Source organism: Olea europaea, chromosome 17 (genome assembly GCF_002742605.1).
Source record: "Olea europaea var. sylvestris chromosome 17, O_europaea_v1, whole genome shotgun sequence".
In the NCBI taxonomy this organism is placed as follows: domain Eukaryota; kingdom Viridiplantae; phylum Streptophyta; class Magnoliopsida; order Lamiales; family Oleaceae; genus Olea; species Olea europaea.
In genome coordinates, this window is record NC_036253.1 from 1,297,956 (window position 1) to 1,323,513 (window position 25,558).

The window sequence follows — 25,558 nt, forward strand, 5'->3', positions numbered from 1 at the left end:
AACTTTTATTCTAAAATTAATTTCAGATGAGTTTTGATAAGAAACCTTAACGTTATCGGTATCTCGGGAGCATATTCCAAGATATCTCTCAATTTTTGTGCAATGTATTGAAGGTGACAAGAGGGGGAGCTAGGTAACGTAACAGTCTAGTACAAAAATTTCTTGGTTCCCTGACTCCGTCCCTAGTTGTACATTACACAAGTACTCGATTTTTCGGTGACTCTTCCTTTTTCAAAATTCAGAGAAATTTTAGCAGCATTAATAATTCAATCAATAAATTTTTTTTTGAAATACATAAACGACACATAATATCATGAAAATTTGACACAAAAAAATTAGACTCATACTTAATTATTAGTATCAGTATTAGGATCAGACGGTCGATTTAAAAATTTAGATACTATCATTTGGATTTGTATTAGTTAAGTTCATGTGTTCCACTCATTGAACAAGGTTCCGAAATTGTCCTTGGGGGTGATCACCACTAAATGGTGGAAAACAAGCTCCATCGTGAGATAGAAATAGCATAGATCACCGGCTAAAGCCCCTAAATGATTGCCGTAAGAGACTATAAAACAGGGTTAGGAATTCTTGGATCCTTTGTCAAAAGTAGAAGTCAAGTTTAATGCTGCACTAAGCCTATGTACAAACACGTGTAAATAAAAAGGAGAACTTAAAAGAGATATTTTTTCATCGTCACTATGTTCCAAAAAGAAGCTTAATGGTTTGGTATTTGGTGTACAAAATCACAACTCACTTATCTCTATAATCACATTCTTGCCTTTTATTTATTTATTTTTTTAGCTTGCTTATTTGCAATATACAGAATTACACGAAAGTTTACTGTAATTGATGATGTCTAAGCTTGTTCTTCCTAGCAACAGAGTAATTGTAGGCACGGAGTAAGCGCTTACGGAATCTTCCTAGATTCAATCTCACAATCTGACGATCAAGATAGATCTTTTTCGTGAATTCCCATCCTTTCTTGTTCAAACTGCTTGGATCACTCAAGATGGGATCATTTTTGTCATAATCGTCGTACAATGAGCTCTCTTTTGGAAGGATCTTGTAGCCAATGTACCTCAAACCGAGCATTCGCGATGGTTCCGCATAGTATGTTTCGGCTGCCCAATCGGTACCAATAGGAATGACTTGGATGAAAACCGAACCAGGCCGCATAAAGAGGAAGTGAGTTAAGGCAGCACCATGGACTCCAACCATAACATCACTCGAATTGAGAACTTTGTAGACTTTAGCCAATTCTGTTGTCCTTACGGGCTTTAAAACTTCGACTGAAAAACCGATACTCTTCGCCATTTTCACTAATTTATCTTGGTTACTTATTGCTCTCGACCCATTCCTTGATATTATGACAAGTTTAGGCTTTTTCACTGCCTTTCTCTGAGTCCTTAATGATGGTGAAAATGTAGATTTCGCCACGTTGAGTTGAGCTTCTCGTTCCTCTTCTTTGAGTAGACCTCTTATTCGTGGCCAATAGGCACGATCCAAAAGGTCTCGGAAGTCTCCTAGCGTCTTATCGTTTTCCATCAATGATGAGTCGATAGTGAGGTCATCATGGATTCTTAAGCCGACAATGGCTTCAGGGAAACAATGGATTCGTTTATCCCCGTTAAAATCTATCACCGGAAAATAGGAGAGTTGAGAGAGTATGTCACGATATTTCGTGATCCACCAATTATGATACTCGAGAATGACAAACACAACCTTCTTGTTCAAATGTTGTGAGGTGATATATAGAGGCAATATCCCATCATTGAATTCATGGAAAAGATTACCGGTATACCCTGCGGTCGAGAAAAACACGGCAGGGACGTTGTGCACAACGTCACAACTTCGACGTACGCCGAGGTCCTTTCGTTTCACGATGAGGTCTAATTCAGTTATTGTGTCCATCACTTCGGGTTCCCATTTTCGAGTATACGGCCTGATCTTTTCGTGTTGGATTACATGATCCTCCTTCCCCTCGTCGTCATCATCATCGATTATGCCCGTAAGATGACCGCTCGGACCGGTGGCTCCGTAGAGGAAGATCGAAGAGGAAACCGAGAGAGTTCTTACATCCCCTTTCATTATACATATGTCTGAACGAAAGCTGCTTCTATCACAACAAATAGTTCCTGTGGTTAAGAAAGTAACATTCATCGTAAACTTGAAATTTGTACGTTAAATTCTTATGCCTGTACAGTTTTATCTAATACTCCGTACCAAATATACAGACGAGTCATGTTAACTTGTTATATAAATTTCCACGGAATATTTAAATTAACTAACCATTTGGAACGGAAGAACAACGGGAGGTATTTACATCTGTTTCAGAACCATTATCAACCCTAAATGAGTCTGCTAATCCACAAAAGATAAATATTTAATCAAAAACATCACATAAAAAATCCAAGAAAATTATAAGACAAAAAGAAAAGCTTACACAAGAATGATAACGCGGCTGTGGAGTTTGAAGAAAATAGTTGGGTTGCTAGAAACAAGGTGCAAGAAATTAGAGAGAGAAAAATGAAAAACCAAAGTTTGTATTTTGCTCTCTTATGGTTGCAGCAAGATTTTTTACAGATGAAAGCAAAAGGGTGTAAGTAATTATCATCGTCTTCATCAACTGTAAGTTCTTTGCTTTTCTTCCATTGAAACTGACTGTATCTCTGATTCTTCACCATTTTCTTCTTTTACAAGCCTCCTAGAGAGAGAGATAGAGCTTTGGTTTGTGGGGGCGGGGGTGGAAGAATCTTCCTGTGAAAGAAGGGGGGCAAATAATCCTGTACCAGAGAAAAATAATAATAATAATAATAAATAATAGAAGAGGGATAAATGAAGCTATTTATTTATTGTTTTCTATAGTCAAACACTGCGGTCTGCGGGTGCGTAGAAGAAAGGTGATAGATAAGTAGTCTTCCTTGAAAGGGAATGAAACCATGGGAACGGTCGAAGGTCTGAGTTTAGCCTATAAACTTGTACAGAGAACTAGTCGTGTTATTGTTGAAGGTGTCACATAGACGAAGTCAATTGAGATTATATGCCTATTCAACCTAATCGATATAGAAAAAGCAAGCTTGTGAAAATGTGATTTTTATGAATTATTTTTTTGTTTAATTTGAATGGATTTCTGCATATATCATAAAAATCTCATTAAAAAATGTGAAATTTAAAAAAAATTGTGATGTAATTCCATCCAAATTTCTTGAAATCTTTTTATTAACAAAAATTTAATGAAATACATTAATGTTTTAGTTAGAGACAACTAAAATTTAATTAACTTAAATAAATACCATTAAAATCTCTGTTAAGAATACCTAAATTTATAATAACTTTTAAAATTCATTAAATTTTCAGTTGATGACACTTAATGGATTTTAAAATACTACAAATTTTAATAAATTTCGTGAATTTGAATATGTTTCCACAAATTTCATAAGAATTTCATTAAGAATTGAGAAATTTCAAAATAGTTTGTTATATATTTTTAAGTTTAAAATTCATATAAATCTTTTGAAATCTCTTTATTAGTGAAATCTTTAACCATTAAAATATTAGTTGGAAGCACGTAAATTTCATTTTTAATAAAATTCATTAAATTTTCAATTGGGAAACATTTAATTTAAAATGACTTTTTAAAATTTATTAAAAACACATTTGACTACACCCTTCTAAACTTTAAATTGAGAATATTGATAAATTACTAGATTAAAATAATACTATTATAATCGAAAAGGATAAAGCAAAAAAAAGTTTTAAGTATTTTTAGCAATATATATATAAAATTTTTATCAATTAGAAAAATCTCTCCCAAACAAATCAAATGATCTCAAATGAGTAACTGTCTAGAGTTCCTGAGATTGGAAATTTTAACCTTAATATCTTATTCCGAGTTCCTAATTTAATTACAAATCTTGAACACAAAATTCTTTAATTGATTTTGAGTTGATTCTAATATCAAAAATTGTTCGAATTAATTAAAAGTGGAAAAGTAAAAGGAGATTAAAAATAAGATTAAAGAGATAAGGTAATAATCAAGAAACTCAAAGCCAACAATGGCGGCGTCAATTACAGTGCATAATTTCGACCACACTAAAAGGTGACAACTTCTCCATAAAATGCGATAGAACATTGTCAATCTGTATTTTATATATATATTTCATTGACTTTGGAGAAAGGGCATAGAAGAAAGCACAAAAATAAAGCTTTGCTCTTACTTTTTAAGCATATTGGACGGGCTATTCCCTTTATTTCGGTAACAAAGTAGAAGTAACTTATAAGTAAATCTCAATTTTAACTTATAGAAAAATTACTTATTTTCAAAGACGAAAGCCAAACATACATTTGCTTGTGTACTTCTCAAATGCATTTATATATTTAGATACTTTTCTTAAATTGGTATTAGTGTTCATTTTCAAGAAAATGTCATTATCCAACTCAAAGATGATAAATAAATGTTACCATTCCAAAGTCAAAACTTAAGGCCCCGTTACGGGTCCCATACAAAAGATAGAAATTTAAATATGGTGACTTGATGTGATGAATAACGATCATATTTTTCATTTTAATTGCCAAATAATGGGAAACAAATAGTGGCAAATTGGGAAGTCAAATTTAGGATGTGAAGAAATAAATAAATTCGTATCTACATATTTGGATTCGTGAACTTCAAATGCCCTAAAATCACATGAAGTCACCTCATTTCAAAGTTCAATAAATTAAATCGGGAAATGAAATTAAAGAGGTGATGAATTTATTATTTGTATTTATATCTTACATAAAAAAGTATATGTCTTATTATTTATATATTTGTAGCTAACTCGTGATGTTTGGCTAATGTTTATAAATTGTTTAGAATTGGTCAAATTAGATTTTATTTACACATTTCGTGAGATTTACATGTATTACTTATTTATAAACTATTCATTTTTTTTTATTTATAATTCAAATCATTTATAAACAATTTCAAAACGCAGAGCCACATTGCATAATACATGGGTGATACTCATATTCGGTGAAAATTGGAAAATTGAAATTATCATTCAACATTGAATTGTCTCAAATATTGGATAAATGGTATATACATGTTTTTTAGTTATTACAGATATTAGCAATTTGTAAATCACGTTCAACAAGTAACGATGCATGTGATATTTTGATAGTATTCATTATATTTAAGTTCTCGTTTCAAGTCTACTAAGATGACTCGTGACGATTGTGTTTCAATTTGAAATAAAATTAAATCCAATCAATTACTTGGTTGATTTTGATCCATCTTAATTTCACACGTCTTCATAATATCAACTTGTGGTTAACAATTTGATACACGGCATTGACCTTTACTACGGCACAATGAATTTTTGTTGAAATGAGACTTTCCAGTAAGTCAAGTAGAAGGCATAGAAATGATTCATAGGGCTAGTCGATTCATAGGGCTGGTCGACGTAGATTTTTTGATAATAGATTTTACAAAAAGTATGAAAAGACCATGTGAATAAAAATTTAAAAAAAAAAGTTTTGAGTTCACATATAAAATTATTTTATCGAGAAAATGTGTGGTTGAAAAATGAATATAATGAAAAAAATGAGTTCTAAATTTTTTTTACATCGACTCGACTTTTTTCTCTGACCTTTGACCTCTAGCTTCGTTTCGTTTTTATTCTGTATTGCTTGTATGAAGACAACCGATCTGCTCGACTTTCCAAATTCCGGCCAAATGGGAACATTTTGGATGAAGGCATCGATCGATCCGCTTCCCCAAATTCCCTCCAAATAAGAGGATATTGTCTTAAAGGAGCTCTTATCAAGATTGGAGTGTGAGGCTGGACCCTCATACTAACGTAAGCCCATCAAATCCAACGTAGCCCAAGAAGGGCCCAATAGACCTATATACACTTTAAAGGAAAATTTTACAAGACAATTTAATAAAATTTCAAATTTTACCATGTAATATTTTTTTTTTCAAAATTACTTTAAAATTGTAGTAAAAAAGAAAAGGGCAATATCGCTTAACTCATTCATGATAATTAATTATGGGCTGATTTTACTCCATCAAATACATCCCTTACTATGGATTCAACACAAAATCAACATCCTGTAATTTTGACTTGGGGTATCCAAAGAATACCCAAAGTCAGAACAGGGAAAGATTTAGGTGCTAATTATTTTTTAAATTATACACACAGTCGGACAGAGGGCCCTAAAAAAATCAAATCACAATTTTAATATCGGGTACATACATGCCACCGTATATTTCAATCGAGTCAACACAAATTGAGGATACTATATATAAATTGTAAAATCATACTTCATATGACGAAATTTTATTTTGTAATGATGTAAATACAAATTTTTCAGAATTTACAAAGATATTTGGCTAGCTAAATGATTTTAGAAGAGTATTTGTGACAAATGGAACAATCAAGTAACGGATAAAATAGGGTTCTTTTTCCATTTCCCTTCTGTTTTGTTTTCCATTTCCCTTCTGTTTTGTTTTAGAGTCATTTGATTTGTTTATTTATTTGGTAAAAAAAGTTAATATTCTCTATGAGATTCTATTGCTTTGTGAGAGCATCTATCATTAACTCGGTTATTAGCATTATAATGGAAAAATGAGTTAAGAGTTTGTGCACAGTTGGATTCATACGATTTTAAGAAAGAACATTATAGAATGATTATTTGGATTACCCGTCAACATGATATGTTATACGGGTCTAGCGTTGGGGTCGGACCCACATGGGCAGAATCCAAGTACGCAAATCCCCGCAATCGGACCCTTGGGGACGGATCCACACTATAAGCCGAGCCCATATTGTAGCTGAACTCGTGAGACCAAACCCAGGGAGGCGAGGCTATTTTGCAGAAGATTCCTTGAATAAAATCTATTGAAACAATTGATATGACAACTCCATGTCACCAACGCCCCAATCAACTTATTTGGTCAAGTAATGCTACAGGCTACAACTTATGGAAGAAAAGTTGGCATTAACATTAATATATTGTGGTTGATTGATGCCTATAATGAGAAGTTGTACCCACATGGATAAGATCATGTGTCTTCTCATCCGACGATCCTCACTCACCATCTCACACTATAAAAGCTCACACTTGGTGTCTCTCAAAAGGTAATGTAAATTTGGATCTTTAAGCTATAACTTTACTCTCTACATTCTTTGTTTTATCCCTTATACCGACCCCCTTTTTACATTGGAGGCTTACGTTAAAAGCCCTTCCATATTCATATATATTTTTTCAAACTGACTTAACCGTCGGAGTAAGCACAACCGACTCCACCCCCATTGAAGAAAGCCACGTGTAGCTAACGATTTGTCTTGATATGCAAGAATACAACCTTTTTAGATGTGAGAGGTGTTGGGATCTATTGGCCACGTTGGAAGTGCGTTTTCTGAAGTCAACATGATATATATTCTTTTGGTAGTTATTCAACTTTACAATATTGTATTTAACATATCCAAGTTTATCTGGAAGAATATCATCTCAAGGTTCGAAATTTCCCATTCACTCGTATCAGACAATGGAAGACAGTTTGACAACTGAAAAGTCAGGAATTTATGTGAAGAGCTAGGGATTAAGAAGCATTTCTCCTCCCCTCACCAGCCCCAAGCTAATGGTCAAGTAGAAGTGGTAAACAAAACCATCAAGAGCACCTTGAAAAAGAAGCTCGATGCATTGAAAGGAGCATGGGTAAACGAGCTCCGTCACGTGTTATGGGCAATTTGCACCACTAGTCGGACTATGATAGGGGAGACCCCCTTCTCATTGGCCTATGGCATAGAAGCCATGAGTCCTATCGAAGTAGGACTACCATCACCTTGATGGTTACACTTCAATGAGATGTCCAATGAGGAGATATGGCGGTGCGAACTGGATTTTCTTGAGGAGAAGAGGGATGACTCTCAGATCAAGTTGGCCTCCTACCAACGAAAAATGGCCAAGTACTACAAGACGAGGATGACGAAAAAGTCGTTCTGCAGGGCGACCTTGTGTTGAGAAGGATTTTTCTTTCATCTAAAGAACCAATACCGACACACTGGGCCCGAACTCGGAAGGTCCCTACCGTATATCTGATGAGCTCAAGCCAGGAACGTTCAAGATCGAGACATTGGATGGGAAAATGCAACCATACCCTTGGAATGTCGAGCATCGACGAACGTATTATCAGTAATTGCTTTCGTGCAACTCTTTTGTACTGCTTAGTTTTTTGTGTACTCATCAATGAAATAGGCACCCCTTCTCCCGAAGTTACGGGCTATTTTGCCGAGTTCCTTAGAGAGAGTTGTCTCGCGCCCCTAGGTATTTTCTACCTACCCACCTGTGTCGGTTTTGAGTACAGGTACCCTTTTGTTTAAAGGTTGTTTTCTCTACTTCAACATTGATTTCTTACCTATCTTCTACAAGTTAATTATGTCAAGCCCATAATTCTCTTCAGATCATCTACACTGAAAATTAATTAACAATTTGTTTATGGCGAGCCCATAATTCTCCTTGGATTATCTACACTACAAAATAATTAACAATTTGTTTGTGACGAGCCCAAAATTCTCAAATTATCTACACTGCAAATTGGTTAATAATTTGTCTATGGCGAGCCCATAGTTCTCTCTGGATTATTTATATGTGGCAAACCCATGTACTGATATTTGGGTTATCAACTCACTGCAAATTAATTAATAATCTGTTCTGTGGCAAGCCCATAGGTCTTCAAATTATCTATTGTAAGATCAATTCATATTTTGCAATTTATCTAAGTTAATTCTTTATCTACGCGACCTGACAAGATTAGTGCGCTATGACAAGTAGAACAGTATGGTCGACTCAACAAAATCAGTTCATTTAAAAATCTTCGTTACAAAATTGTGCCTTTGACAACATCAAGAATACAAAACAGGACTAGAGCCTAGGTTGCGTTACTCTCCTTATTCCCTTCATTGCCTAGCCTTTTAGACGTATCTTCTTTTTTCAGCTGGAGTCGAAGGTTCTGTCGAAATGAATTCTGCTTTTACTGGGGTCAAATCCAGATCATGGTGTAGCTCGAAAAGCCTCCCAAAGACTTCATTGGATGTAACCCCCCTCCAATATAAATCGAGGCCGTCATACTCAGCCATTTCATGAAAGTGTGCAATATAGTCATCCACGACCGTCTTCCCTACTGTGCTCACTTGTTATTTCAAGTTCGCTACCTCAACATTTAACCCATCCACTTGGGCCTTCAACTCTGCCTTATCTTTAGTTGCCGCCTTCAAGGCTGACAAAGTGATCTTTTGAAGATTATTCGAGTTCTCAACTCGCTTCGTCAATACATTTACCTCGGATCGGCAGAGATGAACTTTCTTTTGCAAGTCATTATTCTTAGAGGCAAGCTACTCCACTTTCGACTCCAAATCTACATGCTTCACCTTCACGGCTTCAATGGCCTCGCCCATAGCAGAAGCCTCTGCTTTCAGCTTCTTTGCCGCCGCCTCAGCTTTTGCTACTTTCTTCTCAAACTCCCTATTTGATTTCTGTAGCCTTCTCATATCCATTTGGGCATTCAAAAAAAAGCCCTATGAGCGAGCCTGCAGGGCTAGGCCAGCCTTCACCATGTCCACCGAGTCACAAGTCTCAGCATAGAAAGAACACTTGTCAGTCTAGTACTTATAATGCACTCTGGTGGCCGACTGGACCTTGGCGAAAAGCATCGCCATCACTTCGGGAGCAATCTCATCAGATCTGCCCTTAAAAAGTTCTGACCCTTCCCATCAGAAAGGGAACTTCGACTAATTTGCCTGCTCCTTTGCCATTTGATCTGGTCATCTTCCTTTTCATTCACCTTCTCGGGCTCTATTATCTTTATTGCAAAGACTGGCTCTACCTCAATTGGATTCTTTAAAGACTTGTCAATTGTATTATGCCGCTTCGGAGGAGGTAGGGGCCCAACGATTTTTGTGAGAACCAGCTTTCTCTTCTTTTTCCCCAATAAAGGGCTCGGCCTGTTCCTTGTCCTTCTGCTTTCTTTTCTTTTCAGGAGGAGGCGAAGGGTTCAACTTTGACACACGGGCCAGCTCATTCCGTTAATTCTTGTATGTAATAGAGCCGGAACTCAGAGGTTTCTTTTTTCTCTCCTTTGCAAGTCGCCTCATAAAGAACATGTCATGTCGTGTTGTTCTACATGCAAAGGGATTAAAAGGTTCAATAACCATTTGAGATTACTATCAACCATATGTCTAGCCACCTTGAACAAATAATATCGTGAGGCCCTTACCCTTTGTCGCCATTAGAAGATGAGTTACAAACATGTTCAGTTTCTTAAGCACGGTCCTGAAAAACCTCTTCTCAATTGGCAGCTCGTAAATGGCCCTTATAGCCACCTACTCAGCTGGCTTCAACTGCGGCTACATAAGAAGTGAATAAAAAAACATACGGTGTAAATAAAGAAAATAAGGAGTTCTCAATTCGAATTAAACTCACTATACTCATGGTATTGGGTTGGCACAGTAATTTCTGGGACTGCATTACCCTCCACAATCTGCCAACGACCCCTAACCCAAAACCATGAAGACTTCTAGTTTTTAATTGATGTAAGAGTTCCCCTGTTGAAGGGAGAATGCGAACCTCAGGGGTTGATACGGTACCATCCCTTATAGTTCTTCCCTACTAGAAGCTCGGGGCTGGAAGAGAGTTTGAAAAATGTGGGGAGGTATATCCTCGCCAAGAGTGACTTCTTCCCAAAGAAGTTAGGCCCCTACCATCTGGCTACATGCATTTGGTACTAGTTGGGCAGGGGATAGGTTTTAATGCCTAAGAAGATATCTAAAGAAGGGGTGCAGAGGTAATTCATCCCCCCACTCAAAATTGCTTCGCTCGTCTCCGCGCACCTCTCCCTGGGGTAGCAGGCCCTCTCATCATGGGTCGGCACAAACATTTCTATAGTATCAGGTATCTTGTACCTCTCCCTAAAGGTATCTAACTCGTTCACCTTGACACATGAGGGCAATAATGAAGCCCCCCACCTTATGTACTGTAAGGACTCCCATGCCTCTATAATCCTCTCCGTTATGATGGGTTCGGGCAAACCGGCCTTGGCATATATAAGGGCCATATATGTGTTTGAACCCTCACCAGGAACTTTTTCTTAGATGAAGAGGCCATTGGAAAAATTATGTTTAAAACAAGCAACTGGATTTCTTTTTACTTACACAGACGAGGGTGCACTGGGAACTTAGAAGGATTGAATACTCGTCGAAAGTTTTTAAGGATAGTCGAAAGTTAATGAAAGTACACAGGAATTTAAAAGAACAATATATAAGCCCGAATTTTCACGAAATGAAAAGGGGAACAAGTGAGAAGCCTTACCCTTTTATAGGCAAAGACGCGTTAGATCAACCGTACGATTAAACACCAAATTAATCACAGTCGTACACCTGGATTGCCATCTGTAATGTTAAAATGAAAAGGTGTGCAACAAGTTTTCAAATCAATGATCTTGATGAACTTGTGCTTCACATGCGCCACGAGATCGAGTCTATCTACCCAGTTGTACCATCATCATCATTATGCATTTAATGTTCACATAACACGAAAAGTGGATGCCTCAAGGCCACAATCTTGCCGTATCTTGGGAACCACCATTGTTGTCAAATCATAATAACACGCATGTGAAGCTTCTCTCTGAAGCCTTTTTTGTGACTTCCACTAAGTATCATAGGCTCGCCTCTCTATAAGGCATCGCCTATTCTCTAACAAACCTTTTTACGGCTTTCACTAAGTATCATAAGCTTGTCTCTCTACAACTACAAGGCATCGCCTCTTCTCTAAAAAGCTTTTTTTACGGCTTCTGCTAAGTATCACAGACTCGCCTCTCTACAAGGCATCATCTCTTCTCTAAGAAGTTTTTTTTATGGCACAGGCTTGCCTCTCTACGGCATCGGCTCTTTTCTTTGAAGCCTTTTTATGGCTTCAACCGAGTGTACAAAATACAGTGACCTAACCCATACGATACATATCGCCTTCTTCTTTTTCCAACTTTCAAGTCCATGCATTATATAAATATCCATACATGGACTTTGAGGATTATGTGTTATACCATGTTCTTTTTTCTTTCAACTTTTAAGTCCACGCATTATATGAATATTCGTACATAGACTTTGGGGACTATTGTTATACGAGTCTCGTGTTGGGATCGAACCCATATGGATAGAATCCGCGTATGCAAATCCCCATGACCGAACCCCTGGGGACAAACCTACACTATAAGTCGAGCCCATATTGTAGCCGAACTCGTGAGACCAAGCCCAGGGAGGCGGGGCTATTTCATAAAAGATTCCTTGAATCAAATCTATTGAAACAATTAATGGGATAACTCCCTACCACCGCCGCCATAGTCAACCTATTTGATCAAGTCTATTGCCACAGGCTATAACTTATGGAAGAAGAGTTGGCATTAGCATTAATATTTTGTGATTGATTGATGCTCATGATAGGAAGTTATACCTACATGGATGAGGCCATGTGTCTTCTCATCCGATGGTCTTTACTCACTATCTCACACTATAAAACTCTCACTTGGTGTCTCCCAAAAGGTAATGCAAGTCTGAATTCTTAAGCTATAACTTTGCTCTCTACATTCTTTGTTTAATCCCTGATGTCGACCTCCCTTTTTATATTGGACGTTCATGTTTAAAGCCCTCCTACACTCATATATTTCTTTCCAAACTGACTTGACCGATAGAGTGCGCACGGCCAACTCCACCTTATCAGAGAAGGCCACGTGTGGCTAATTATTTGTCTTAGTGTGTAAGAATAATACTTGTTTAGATGTTAAAGGTGTTGGGATCTGTTGGCCACGTTGGAAGTGCATTTTTCTGAGGTCAACATGATATATATTCTTTTGGTAGTCATTCAACTTCACAATATTGTATTCGCAAAAAATAATGTTGTTCACAATCGTTCTATTTGTCAAGCAATCTTAAATAAAAGGCTTAACAGTATTCCACAAACCAATCACAATAGATTTGACTGCATAATAGTAAAAAAAAAAAGTATGAGAATTCAACTCTGTTTTTTCTTTATATATGATGTACCATATCTACATCAACACGACTTTGCACCAAATTTAATTTTGTCGAAAACATGTTGTCATAAATCTTTCAATGAAAAATTGAACTTTTAGCCATATTCAAATAGATTTGACTGCATAATAGTAAAAAAAAAAGTATGAGAATTCAACTCTGTTTTTTCCTTATATATGATGTACCATATCTACATCAACACGACTTTGCACCAAATTTAATTTTGTCGAAAACATGTTGTCATAAATCTTTCAATGAAAAATTGAACTTTTAGCCAAATGTTTAGTTTCCATAATGAAATGGTGGTTGATCAACACCTTCCTATTTGCCTGATTGTGCTGGGCGTTTCGTCTACTCTGTCCGGTATATATGACTTGAAAAGTGAAGGCGGGGCTTCCTCCCCCGTTTTACCTCCGGCGTGAGAATTAGTTTTATAGGCTTGAAAAATATGATTGAAATTTTAAGGTAGAACAAAATAGATCGAAAAAGAGAACCCTTTACCTATGCTGCGTTCGGAGGTATTTATAGACGTTAGGGGTCGGATAACCGCTGGGCGGATGTGGTGCCACGTGTCCCACGTTGGCATTCCCACCATGCCCACGTTCTGAGTGGGGGATCTCTAGTTTCCCGCCTAGGGATTGTTTCTGTATTTAGCATCTATGGAACCTAGTTAATTCACTAGGAATTTTATGGCTAAGTGTTTGGACAGGCAGTCCCATTCCAGTTGTAGACCTCGCGTGGTGGTAGAGCGCCCCTAGGAGGGTCGATGTCTTCGCGTAGTGGTAGAGCGCCTCTAGGGGGGGTCGATGACTTCGCGTAGTGGTAGAGCGCCCCTAGGGGGGTCGACGACCTCGCGTCGAAGTGCCGTGATCCATCTTTCTTGCCATCGAGGGTGGTTTCCTCTATCAACCTATATCACATAATATATTCCACCTATGAAATAAGTAAACGTACTAGTTCTAATGGTAGCTGATAGATTATTCGACAACATTAAGCTAGACCCACTTTGAATAGTGTCATTTTCCTTCTTATCACATTGCTAAATATAATACCACCATTCTCTCTTATAATATCTCTCTCCATAGGCAAGAAGTCTTTGCTGATTTTCTTCTAATCCCACTCATTTATGCAAGCAAACAAGAAACTCGGCTAATTAAGCAAGCAATGCACCTGTTTGGAGACAAAGCTTGATTAAACATGAGCAAATCATGAAACTCCAATTGATTGGGAATCGAAAGCAATTTCATTTAATTGATTTGGAATCAAGGTCAATTTCCTTTATTTTACACGCATTCATAGGTAACTCTAGATGGTCTCCTCACGGCGAAATTTCAATTTTGATCGTTCATGGGGGGCTGAACGTAGTAAATATTTTGTCAAAATTTACTCTTTGCATCGAGTATTTTCATATATTGAACAATGTATTTCAATAAATATGAAATAATGTTCCTAGAATAATAAATATAATAGATTTATATATATTTTTAGAAGCAACATTCGTAGTAAAAGCTCTAATAAATGAAAAATAACAACAAATATGTAATGACCTAATCTTGGAATTTGAAATTAGTACAAAAAGCAACAATATTCCTCTTATTTCTTTCAGAAGTTCGAGTTAAATTATTATTATTATTATTTTTTTTAAATTTTCTTTTAAATTTGTAGTTACCCTTGCATTCTATTACAAGTTTTAAAATTTATTGGAACCAAATAATTTAAGGTAGATAACCTTGATTTATTAAATGACGAAATTAAAACGAAGGGTTAAAATGAAAATTAGAATGCATTAAGAGTTAAATTCAGCAACGCGCTGCCCAACTATCAAACTTAGTTGGACTATTTATCGAATACATAATTTTATGAAAATTTTAAAGTATTTTGTAAACTCATTCAAGTGCAACATAGTAAATTTTCAGAATTTTCTAAGATCATTTAAGCACTCTAATAGACACTCAAACATGTGAAAAAAATTGTTCTTGGGAATATTGAACATAACACACGAAAAATGGCACAACTTATTCTACCGACCTTCGATTGACTTGATTCCAAAGCCAACTGACAGAGGACTTACAAAAAGAATTCAATCCGAATAACGTGATAAAATTCAGACAATAAGCTGAAAGTTTTTGTTTACAAGTCTAACATTTAGTCTTAATTTCTTTGCTCTAATTAATACTTCAACCCAATAACAATTAAAATGTTCATATAAAGAAAAAGAACTAGGAGATCTTGAAAAGGATAAACTAACATCTTTTAGAATATAAACATAAGTTATATAACCAGTAAGAAATAGAAACTCTTCAAATGTAATTAATTTCACAAATGAAACACTTTTCTCCCTTCGGATCATTCGCAATCCACATAAATCCCACTTCCTTGACCAATTATTTAATTTGAAAAATTTGTAAACATAGGAGGTGTGAACTTTAAACTTAGTAGGACTAATATCACATGGTGCACTCTTTTTGATATATATATATATATATACACACACACACACACACACACACACACACACGTAAATGAATATCGATAAATTCATGATTCCAAAGAGCCCCCAAGGGTCGTAGAAATCGATTATGACCATACATAAATTTATGTATTCATAGCTTCAAATATTTTAAAACACATGAACAAAAAAAAGTAAGGAAAGTGCTATGTGTACACAAAGCCTTACACCCTCTTCACATGGAGGGACTCACATACAATAAAATATTCGTGGACCTCTCTCCATGCAAGGTAGGGATGACAATGGGTCGAATCGAGCCGACTCGACCCTTTAAACCACGAGCTCGGCTTGGGCTCGTGGCGAGCTGAGCTCGAGCTCGACTCGTTGCTCGTGGACGAGCTCGGCTCGGCCTACGAGCCACTCGCGAGCTCATGTTTTTTTTTTTTTTTTTTTTTTCCTTTTTTTTTTTTTTTAATTTTTTTAATTTCAACCACATTCTTTCTCAAAAAATAATTTTAGACATAGACCTAAAACATTTTTTTTAATCACATATTTTCCAAAAAATCATTATTTCAAAATTCAATTTTCCAAGGAAAAAAGGCTCTCAAATTAAAATATCGATGTTGGAATTTGGTCACTCGACATTTGAGTTTTTGGACGGATCGAATAGCTTGTTAGAGCATTGTGACCTCTGATTATATTGAACCATTTAATATAAAAACTCAACTTTTTGAGTATTTTAATATTTATATTATTTAAACATTGTCTTCAACATATTGAACATTTGATTTTAACACTTAAGTTATTAGATAGACTCGTACGCGTATCATTAAAATATTTCAACATGCTATTTCACGTATAGTCTTGATTCATATTTCCCAACAAAATTTAAAACTTGAGCTGTTCAATAAATGGGAGGTTTGAACCAATGCATTTTTTATTTTATTTTTTTACTTTAATTTAATTTTAGAACTTGATGATCCAACTTAAAATGTCAAAATTATTTAAAGGTATAATACAAACTTTTATATATTAGTATCTTTTATCTAACTGACTTAGAATTTACCATTAACAAATTGTTTGAATACTCCATGCAAATTCATAATTTCAAAATGCACTTCTTGAAAAACCAAAACTTTTTTGAAGAAATCATATGATTCACAATTTTTATCAATTTTTTAACTATAAATTTCATCAATTTTTTTTTTTTATCAAATTTGCTAAAAATTTTATTTTTAACTAAACCAAACATAAGCTTAGTTCCATTGCTCTCTCTTTTCCCTCACTTGTCGAGACTTAAGATTGGTGGAAAGGTTTTTATTTTTATTTTTTTTTTTCTCAAGTAAAAACGTCATCCATTTGGTCATGGTTTTAAGCACACGAAACTTACTATTGAATAAGGACTTTGTTTAATAATAATAATAATAATAATAATAATACTATTAGAAAATCTCATCTAAGAATATAGATTTATTATTAATAAAATAAGGAAGATTTGATTTTTTCTACCAAATTCATACATAGTTCCATTTATAAATTACAATTCAATATGGGTGTCTATATAACAGGACAAGGTTCCATCGTACTAAGAGAAAATGACTAGTTCCCACGAGCATGGCACACTGGTAAAGCAAGAATATTCTCTACGTAGCATCCTCCGACAACCCACACCGGTACCCTTTTTTTGGGCAATGATCTGTGACCAATTTCATTAGATCTGTGACTTGTGACCAGTTCTACTAAATCGTGATCTAATCATGTGGGATGAATATGAATATAATCAATTTCAAAATTAAGAAATAAAGTTTGAAATTTTAAAATCTGATAAGATTCAAATTTTATTTATGAAATAATTAATCAAAATTATTTTTCTAATTAAATATATTAAAATCACAAATCTTTACAATTTGGTCACAAATTATTGAATTAATTGGTTACAAATTATCTTTGATCACAAATATAAAAATTTATAGATTACATATAAAATTTGACTTTTGACCTGTGAATACCCGTGACACATAACATAAGATGTGATCCGTAAGTCTAGAAAACGTGACATATGACCTATTAATATTGTTCCGTGACTCGTTTATATTGATTGTGACTATACAAAATGACAGTGAGTCTTGAACTCAAACTTATGACCAGTGAACTGTGATCTTAAGGATCGCTTCGTTGTACATTTTCTTTTTGTTTTTTTAACAAGTGAAATGAAATATGATTTTTGACCTGAATGATTACTTGTGACTCGTAACATAAAATGTGACCTATAAATTTGATTCTTGACTCTACAAAAGATGACATGTTACCTGTTAATATTAATCTGTGACTCGTTTATATTGATTTGTGACCTATACAAAATGACAGCGACTTGTCAACTGAAACTTGTGACTGGTGAATTGTGACCTTAACAACGAATTGTGATCTGTAACCAAGTCACGTACAGTCACAGTTAACACAATCATGATCAAGACAGTCACACAACAATAAAAAAATACCACCATCACATAATCGGCGTCAGCGCCAGACTAGTACAACCACCAACATCAACAATGAAAAAATGACCATCACCACACAACCACAACTACCAACAACAAAAAATTGACCAACACACCATCACTTGCACCACACCATCATATACAGGGAAAAAAACTGCCTCTGCTGCCTGCAATACAATAAAATACAACCACGACCATCGCCGCCTATACCAAACCACCAACAAAACCCACCACCGCCACCTATTCCACACCACCACCGAAAAAAACCAACAACCAGCACCACTACAACCTTAGATGCATCATCACCGCCACCACCTGCAAGGTAACACCTATCCTACAACCACCACCTCTAGTCCTCCATCGACTACCATCATCACCAACACCGATAAATTAATCTACAGCAATCGAAAAACCCACATCACCAGCAAATAGAGGAAAAAAAATGTATGAAGAAAGAAATAAAAAACCAGATCTGAAAATGCATTACGAGAACATTTGAAGGAAGTTATTGGCATATGCCATTGGCTTGACATCAGAGTGTGGCTACAGTGTATCAATAAACTTCAGTCTCAAAATGACAATCGAAATCTAAATCCTGACCACTAGAAAAAAGAGATGTGATATGAAGGGGACAAAAGCCAAAGCTGGTACACTAACCATTGCTGCAAAAGTGACGATAATTGGCTTCAGATTAGGGGTTTCAAAATGAATAAATGCACCTTTATTTCCCATCTGCACCGAGTAAAGACCACCTCACCGCTGGAAAGAAAACTACTCGCCCCCACCGCCGGACACAGAGGAGTCACCGTCAGACAGTGAGAGAGAAAAATAAATTGGGTGTAGAGTGTGGGAGTTAGGGTTGGGTAGGTTGAATTAGTGCGAATTAATTTATTAATTTCTAATTACCACATGAATTATGAAATTAAACTTAATCCCCTTTATTCATGAAAATTGATTTTTAAACTTAGGTTTCTAGGTAATTTTCCCTTTCACAGCTCGTTTCTTAAATTAGCGATATCGACCAACTTAAAATATAAAATTCGGGGCCTTATGAAATATCTAAATCTTCAAACACAAATCCAAATAAACTTATTTCAAAATTATTCCAAAGTTGGAAAAATGTGACACCAAAATATCTTGATTTTTTTCAAGCTGACTATCTAGAATTAGGGCATTTTGATGCAATGTTCTAAACATATCCATATATTATTAAGCCCCTGTTTGAGCCCCATTTTTACTTCATTAAAATGAAAAATACGACCGTTATTCATCACATCAAACCATCATTTTTGAATTTCTTTCTCTGGTGTGGGGCCCATAACGACTCTATTTCTCATTCTCATTCTCATTATAATGTGGTTCAAACGGGCTCTAAGTAAAAAAAAGTGATTCCATCGATTTTCATATCAAATCACGAACTAACATGCAATTACCATGGTGAAAAGTGTGAGAATTTCTTTTCACATACCAAAAATGGATTTATAAAAATTAATTTTCTTATCTAGAGGATAATTAAGTTCTTCAAATATTGAACCCCGCCGACCCACGCGCGGCCAAAAAAAAAATGAAAGAAGGAAAGAAAGAAAGGAAAAAAAGGATAAAAAATACAAGGAACCTTCACACGAAGCCACCCATAATGACATGTTTTTTGTACATTAATGTAAAATATTCAAGAATATGGACCAACCCAAACCCCAAAAACCCCCACCACCCAACACGCCCCACCAACCCCGCACCCTTTCGGTCTATATATACACCAATGACCCCCACAGCACAATTCCTCTGTCTCCTCCAGTTCATTCCTGTATCCTTCTCTCACCTCCCTTTACATCATTTACCCAGCTCACAATTAATACAGAGAGAGAAAGAGAAAGAGAGGAGAGGGAAGGCGATTGTGAATTTTTTAAGGAAACCCTAAAAAATCAAGTAATTTTTACATCCGGGGGGTTGTAAGTCGATTTCAATGTCGGATACATACTGCTCGGACTGCAAGAGGAATACAGAGGTGGTATCCGATCACTCCGCAGGGGATACTGTGTGTTCGGAGTGTGGTCTTGTTTTGGAGTCTCGTTCCATCGATGAGAGATCTGAGTGGAGGATCTTCGCCGATGATTCGGGCGATCATGACCCAAACCGTGTTGGAGGACCTGTAAACCCGCTCCTTGCTGATGCCGCACTATCGACCGTGATATCGCGAGGACCTAATGGGTCTAATGGGGATGGATCCCTCTCTCGGTTGCAGAATCGTGGTGGTGATCCTGAGCGGGCCATTGTCATGGCCTTTAAGGCCATTTCGAATATGGCTGATAGGTCTGTATTTGATATTGATTATTTGGTTTGGATTTTTGCGGGTTGTGGAGGGTTTAACTTAAAACCTTTAGAATGGTACTGATGGGTTTTCAACAAATTAATCTAAAAAGTGTTGACAAAATTAGGATAAAGAAGAAAAGATTCAACTTGGGGTTTTTGTTGGAAAGGTGGCTTTAAAGCTAAAATCTTGAGGCCTAGAAAAAAAGAGGACAAATTTGAATGTTTTGATGATTCTGATTGAGATTTAGGGTGGTAGAGCTGTGCCACTGATTGGAATTGTATTAGCCTGATTGATAAATGATTCAGCAAAAAAGATGAAATATTTTTAGAGTAATTAGTTTCTTGTTTGAAATGCATGTTTTTATACTTCATATGGATTGTGAATATGAATTCATGGTTTTAGCCGAGAATGCATTTGCTAATTATACTTGTCAAGCTTGAATTTCAGTTCTTGTGAAGTTTCGAATTGGTTATGTGTATTTGACCAAGACATTAGTGATCAATGTCATATAATGTTTTGAATATCATGTACTTCTATAGTTTGTTTTGTCATTTTGTTATTTGTCATACTGTCATTTTTCTTTGGACTGTCATCATAGCTATCAAGAGTCCGAAGATTTTCAACTGTTTATGATTTTTATTTATGATGTTTGTTTTTGGGGCAAAAATTCATCGGCAATCAGAATGTGTATGTTTAGATTAAATTGGACAAAAATAGGTAGATTTTTAGGCGATCAACTTGAAAGTTTTTGGGTGGTGTAATGTATGAAAAGAGGCAAACCATTGCGCAGTGTTTGTGTAGTAGTTAATCTATTTGCAGTTTCCTTTTCTTCTTTTAAGACTGATTGATAGGAATATCAATGATCATAGCTAATGTTTTCACCCATCCTTTCCAGGTTGAGTCTTGTTGCAACTATTAAGGTATGCCTCTTATTCATCTGTCTTTTGACAAAAAAATGTGTGATGAGACGAATAATCCAATGTATTCTAGTAACATTTGTTTCTCATTTCTCAATGTGCCTAGATTACTGTTTCTACTCACACTCATACTGTAGGCTATTTCATTTCCTCTTCTGTTTCCTCTTTTTGTGTTCGGAAAGAAATTTAGTTATCACATGGAGACAGCTTACAGGGGGTGTCATATATTCTGTATGGGTTTTGATATCAGGTGTAGCTATGCCACCATTATATTACTTGTTTCTTTAATTTGAAACCTACAATTATCTAAACATTCAACCAGACTTGGTGCCCTAAACTTTTGAGTTCCTAAAACCTCCTATATTTATCATGCCACTATTTATTTTTTTAAAATTTTTCCCCCTTCTGGGATGAAGTTATTATGTTAACTAAAGATTCAAGTACTTATATCATCAATGTCTCTTCTATTCATAACATGCAATTAGAGCAGAAATCTTTATTTAATTTTAATATAATGAAGCAAATTTCCTGCTGCTGTCACTCTGTTTAGACTTTAGAAGTGACTATTTTTAAAATTTTACATCTTAACATGTCTTCCATTTTGTCATATTTCCAAGTCTCACATTAGATGCTAACCTCTTTTGAAGGACCGGGCGAGTGAAATATATAAGAGGTTGGAGGATCAGAAGTGTACAAGAGGGAGAAATTTGGATGCCATAGTGGCTGCCTGCATTTACATTGCTTGCCGGCAAGAAGGCAAACCCCGCACTGTAAAAGGTGCTACCAATAGTCATTTGCACGTTTGGATATTTATTTTGATTAATCTTATCCTCTTTTTGCTGTGGTTATCAAATAGAAATTTGCTCTATTGCAAATGGAGCAACAAAGAAAGAAATTGGCAGAGCGAAAGAATTTATTGTGAAACAATTGAAGGTTGAGATGGGTGAATCTATGGAAATGGGTACCATACACGCTGGGGATTATCTGGTGAGTTAGTTGTGATTATAACGTGGCTTGACAAAAGATGCTTTATTAGATCTTTCATATCACTTCCAAGTCTCTCCTAGATCTGTGTATAGTAGCGAGTCCTCGCTATCCATGCAATTAATCTCATTCATCATCTTATTATTATTATTTTTTTTTTTGATCAGAGACGTTTTTGTTCTAATCTTGGCATGAGCCATGAAGAAATCAAAGCTGTCCAAGAAACTGTCAAGAAGTCAGGGGACTTTGATATAAGGTACTGTGATATATTTATCTGCCATCTCACGTTGGTTTGATTGAAACTTTTTTTTTCATAACGTTCTATCATGTAACAGTACTTTAACTTTGCCGGCACGCATTAGTTAATGAAATATGAATTTCTCAGTTTCTGTGCTTGAAAATATTTGACACAGATGTCTATGTTGAAAGTTTCTAGCATTTTCCGAGCCATAAGATATCTTTTCTACTTGGCATTAATTATAAGATTATGAATTTTGGTGGCTTTCATTGGCAAAATGTATTGAATCTGGAAGGTTGTAAATTGGAAAAATAAAGTGAGTGAGACTGAAAATGTGTATTGGAGAGGCCAGAATGATCAGGATGTGGGGTGTGCTCATTTATCTTAGAAAAAGGATGAAATTTTCAGTGTATCTAAAGTGAAGGAAGAATAAAAGGTTTGTGTAGTTCTAGAAGCGGTCTTTCATTTTTCTGCAGTATGTTAGTTCTCTGACAAATTTTCTCTGGAATACAAATTATATTATATTTGCACAAATAGTAACTGGGAAAGGTAGAAGAACTGGGTAGGGGAGATAGAAAGATTTACTCTAAGCATGTTTATCAAAGCAAAGAAGTTACTTTAGCGACTCTCTTTTTCTTTGAGGTGGGGGAGTAGAGGGGAGGGAGGTACCAATTCTTGAACCCTTGACCTCTTTATCGTTAACCGACTCAGACCAGGTGAATTGGTTTTTAGCAACTCTTTTACTAAACATGTTTTGAGTTTTTTTAGTAGTTACCTTTTTTTGTTCGAAAATTCTCTTTTTGGCCGTGTCTGATGAATTTTGATGAATTTTCATTTTGCTGATGATTATTCAATGTGAAGTTGAAATTATTCAGCATCTAAACCATACTAGTAGAATGATAATCTAATTGTGATGGCAATCATCATCTTCATTTGCAAGTGAAACACCTACTTGTTGATAATTCAGAACATGTGCTTTACCTGCCTGGGGTCCTGATTATGAATAGACCTGGAAAACAGAGGCAAATTTCACTTTCGAAGAGTGGTTTTTTGGTCAATAGAATCCAGGAAATACATTTCTTTACTGTCTTATCGAATGTTGCACGGTTGTGGTTTGCCTTGTGTTCACATTTCTTGTTATTGTTTTCTCGCAGGAGGAGCCCCATATCCATTGCTGCAGCAATTATTTTCATGATAACTCAACTGTCAGATTCGAAGAAAGCCCTGCGAGGTTTGAGCATTCACCATCTGTGTGCTTGGGTGTTTGCAGTGGATTTTTAGGATAAATTTCCGTTTCTCTATGTCATGTGCATGTGTACTTGATTGAAATGGCGTGCATGCAGATATTTCAATCGCTACCACAGTTGCAGAAGGGACTATCAAGAATGCATACAAGGATCTGTATCCGCACGCTGCAAAAATAATACCAGACTGGTATGCGAAGGAAAGGGATCTCAAGAATCTCTCTAGTCCTAAAGCCTAAACGAAAGAAAGTAATAGTGAGGGGTCGGATCTGGATCAAGCCATCAGCAGTTCTTATGGCGAGGAGGAGACATACACAGATACGATACAGGATTTCTGCAATTTCTTTTTCTTTAAAAGCAGATAGTAATGAACGAGCAATTTTGGAATTTGCTTGAACTATTTATTTGATGGTTTCAATGTCCCTTTGACAGCTAAAAGCTTATTTTTCATTGAGGTAAGCTTTTTTATTTTTTCGGGGAGTCTTTATATATGTGTGTATATATGGATGTGGAAACTCTTATTCTGCTTGAGAACTCATTTTACAACCTGCAGTGTGTGAACAATGTGACCTGCAACATGTATGGTTGTGGTTACTTATTTTGTCAAATATGATTTTAAAAGTTATTTTTGTTGGAATTTGGTTTTAAATTGAAAATTTTGGTTGGGTATTAAATATGGAAAGTGACTTTGTGTCAACTTCCATCAAATGTTTGGACTTGATTCGATAGTTAAATTATAAATGTAAATAGACTAACTTGTTCTCTTCGTTGAATAGATTGTCGTGGCATATTTGAAATCTCTAAATCAATTCCGAATGAACAAGTAATTGCGATTCAAACTTGGAAATTAGAGTAGAAAAATTGGCTGGGAAATTTACCTAACTTCATTGCTCGCCTTGAGCTCGAGCGATAGGCCAGCGAAATTTTTTTGTTGAAAATATGTTGGCGTTTAATTGAGATGTTAGCGATAGTAAGGGATGCTTCTCTTCGTAAGATTGTGAAGTTTGGGGCGTGTTATTTCACTCTCAACCTTTCCTCTCTTATAAATAGGATCATTTGGACGTTCATTATGCATTTTTCTTGTAGAGAGAAGTATTTCGTTTGAATTCAATGTTGCTTGTGGTTTGAAATGCTTCTACAAATTGAGTTTCATTATATCTTGTAAGACAAGTGTCATAATCCATTAGCTTCGTTGCGGGGCAATTTTGTCCTAAGGAAAAGTGTCAATCACTGGCGTAGAATTTATTTTCTTAATATTTTCATTCTTCTTCTTCCTTTTCATTTCTAATCTTCATCGTGTTTAATTACGTTCATACGAATTAAACTTAACCAATTTTCTACATCTTGACAAACAATCATTTCCCTACTAATATCACCAACATTTTTTCTTGATCACACTTACTTTTATATAATCATCGGATTCAAAGATACTTATAATCATCGGATCCAATGCTTGAAAAATGGAGAGAGTGAAACAAGAAAAACCTTCAAATATAAGATAAATTCAGCAAAGAACTTCTAGTTGACGAGCACGTCTGTCATTGCCATAACCAATCTTTATGTTGGATTTTGTGGAACATAATGATATTGTACATTTATGTCCCCAACCATGGATTTGACATACTTCACCGAGAGCAAATGATTGAGAGGCTCTGCAAAAGCCCATGGCAAATTTAGATTTACTTTGAATTTGGAGCATATTGGGTATTGCGGACATATATTTGATTTCTATAATTTCTATATATGTAAGGGATTTTAGTGGTCGCTTTTGGTATGAGGTGTGAGAAATTCTTGAAATTTCTTTTTATTAATACTCTCGAGCTATGTTAATGGCTTAATCCGTGACA

General features: G+C 35.6%; 2 protein-coding genes across 3 annotated transcripts; one reads left to right on the plus strand and one right to left on the minus strand.

The window, feature by feature from the left end:
• Nucleotides 1-757: 757 nt before the first annotated feature.
• Nucleotides 758-2,805, minus strand: LOC111365955. 2 transcript variants are annotated; one of them, XM_022986536.1, is made up of 3 exons: nucleotides 2,447-2,805; nucleotides 2,293-2,364; nucleotides 758-2,138 (listed from the first exon to the last, which is right to left on the minus strand). In XM_022986536.1, exons 1-3 carry the CDS (start codon nucleotides 2,685-2,687, stop codon nucleotides 841-843), a joined length of 1,611 nt encoding a protein of 536 aa, XP_022842304.1. In that variant the 5' UTR covers nucleotides 2,688-2,805; the 3' UTR covers nucleotides 758-840. The 2 variants fall into 2 exon arrangements, with proteins under 2 accessions (XP_022842304.1, XP_022842305.1); XM_022986537.1 differs by having other exon boundaries at nucleotides 2,293-2,361; nucleotides 2,447-2,804.
• A 16,971-nt stretch (nucleotides 2,806-19,776) lies between these two features.
• LOC111365956 (transcription initiation factor IIB-2-like) lies at nucleotides 19,777-24,259 on the plus strand. The gene is made up of 7 exons (XM_022986538.1): nucleotides 19,777-20,327; nucleotides 21,224-21,248; nucleotides 21,893-22,022; nucleotides 22,102-22,232; nucleotides 22,397-22,485; nucleotides 23,622-23,698; nucleotides 23,811-24,259. Exons 1-7 carry the CDS (start codon nucleotides 19,981-19,983, stop codon nucleotides 23,948-23,950), a joined length of 939 nt encoding a protein of 312 aa, XP_022842306.1. The 5' UTR covers nucleotides 19,777-19,980; the 3' UTR covers nucleotides 23,951-24,259.
• The last annotated feature ends 1,299 nt before the right edge of the window (nucleotides 24,260-25,558 follow it).

Bases quoted from the DNA above. Each gene is read 5' to 3' on its own strand.
- LOC111365955 (XM_022986536.1), bottom strand. From the start codon at position 2,687: ATGGTGAAGAATCAGAGATACAGTCAGTTTCAATGGAAGAAAAGCAAA. The intron at 2,365-2,446 runs GTAAGCTTTTCT...TTTGTGGATTAG, and splicing joins AGCCGCGTTATCATTCTTGT to CAGACTCATTTAGGGTTGAT. The intron at 2,139-2,292 runs GTTAGTTAATTT...TCTTAACCACAG, and splicing joins TTGTTCTTCCGTTCCAAATG to GAACTATTTGTTGTGATAGA.
- LOC111365956 (XM_022986538.1), top strand. From the start codon at position 19,981: ATGTCGGATACATACTGCTCGGACTGCAAGAGGAATACAGAGGTGGTA. The intron at 22,233-22,396 runs GTGAGTTAGTTG...TTTTTTGATCAG, and splicing joins TACACGCTGGGGATTATCTG to AGACGTTTTTGTTCTAATCT. The intron at 23,699-23,810 runs GTTTGAGCATTC...GCGTGCATGCAG, and splicing joins TTCGAAGAAAGCCCTGCGAG to ATATTTCAATCGCTACCACA.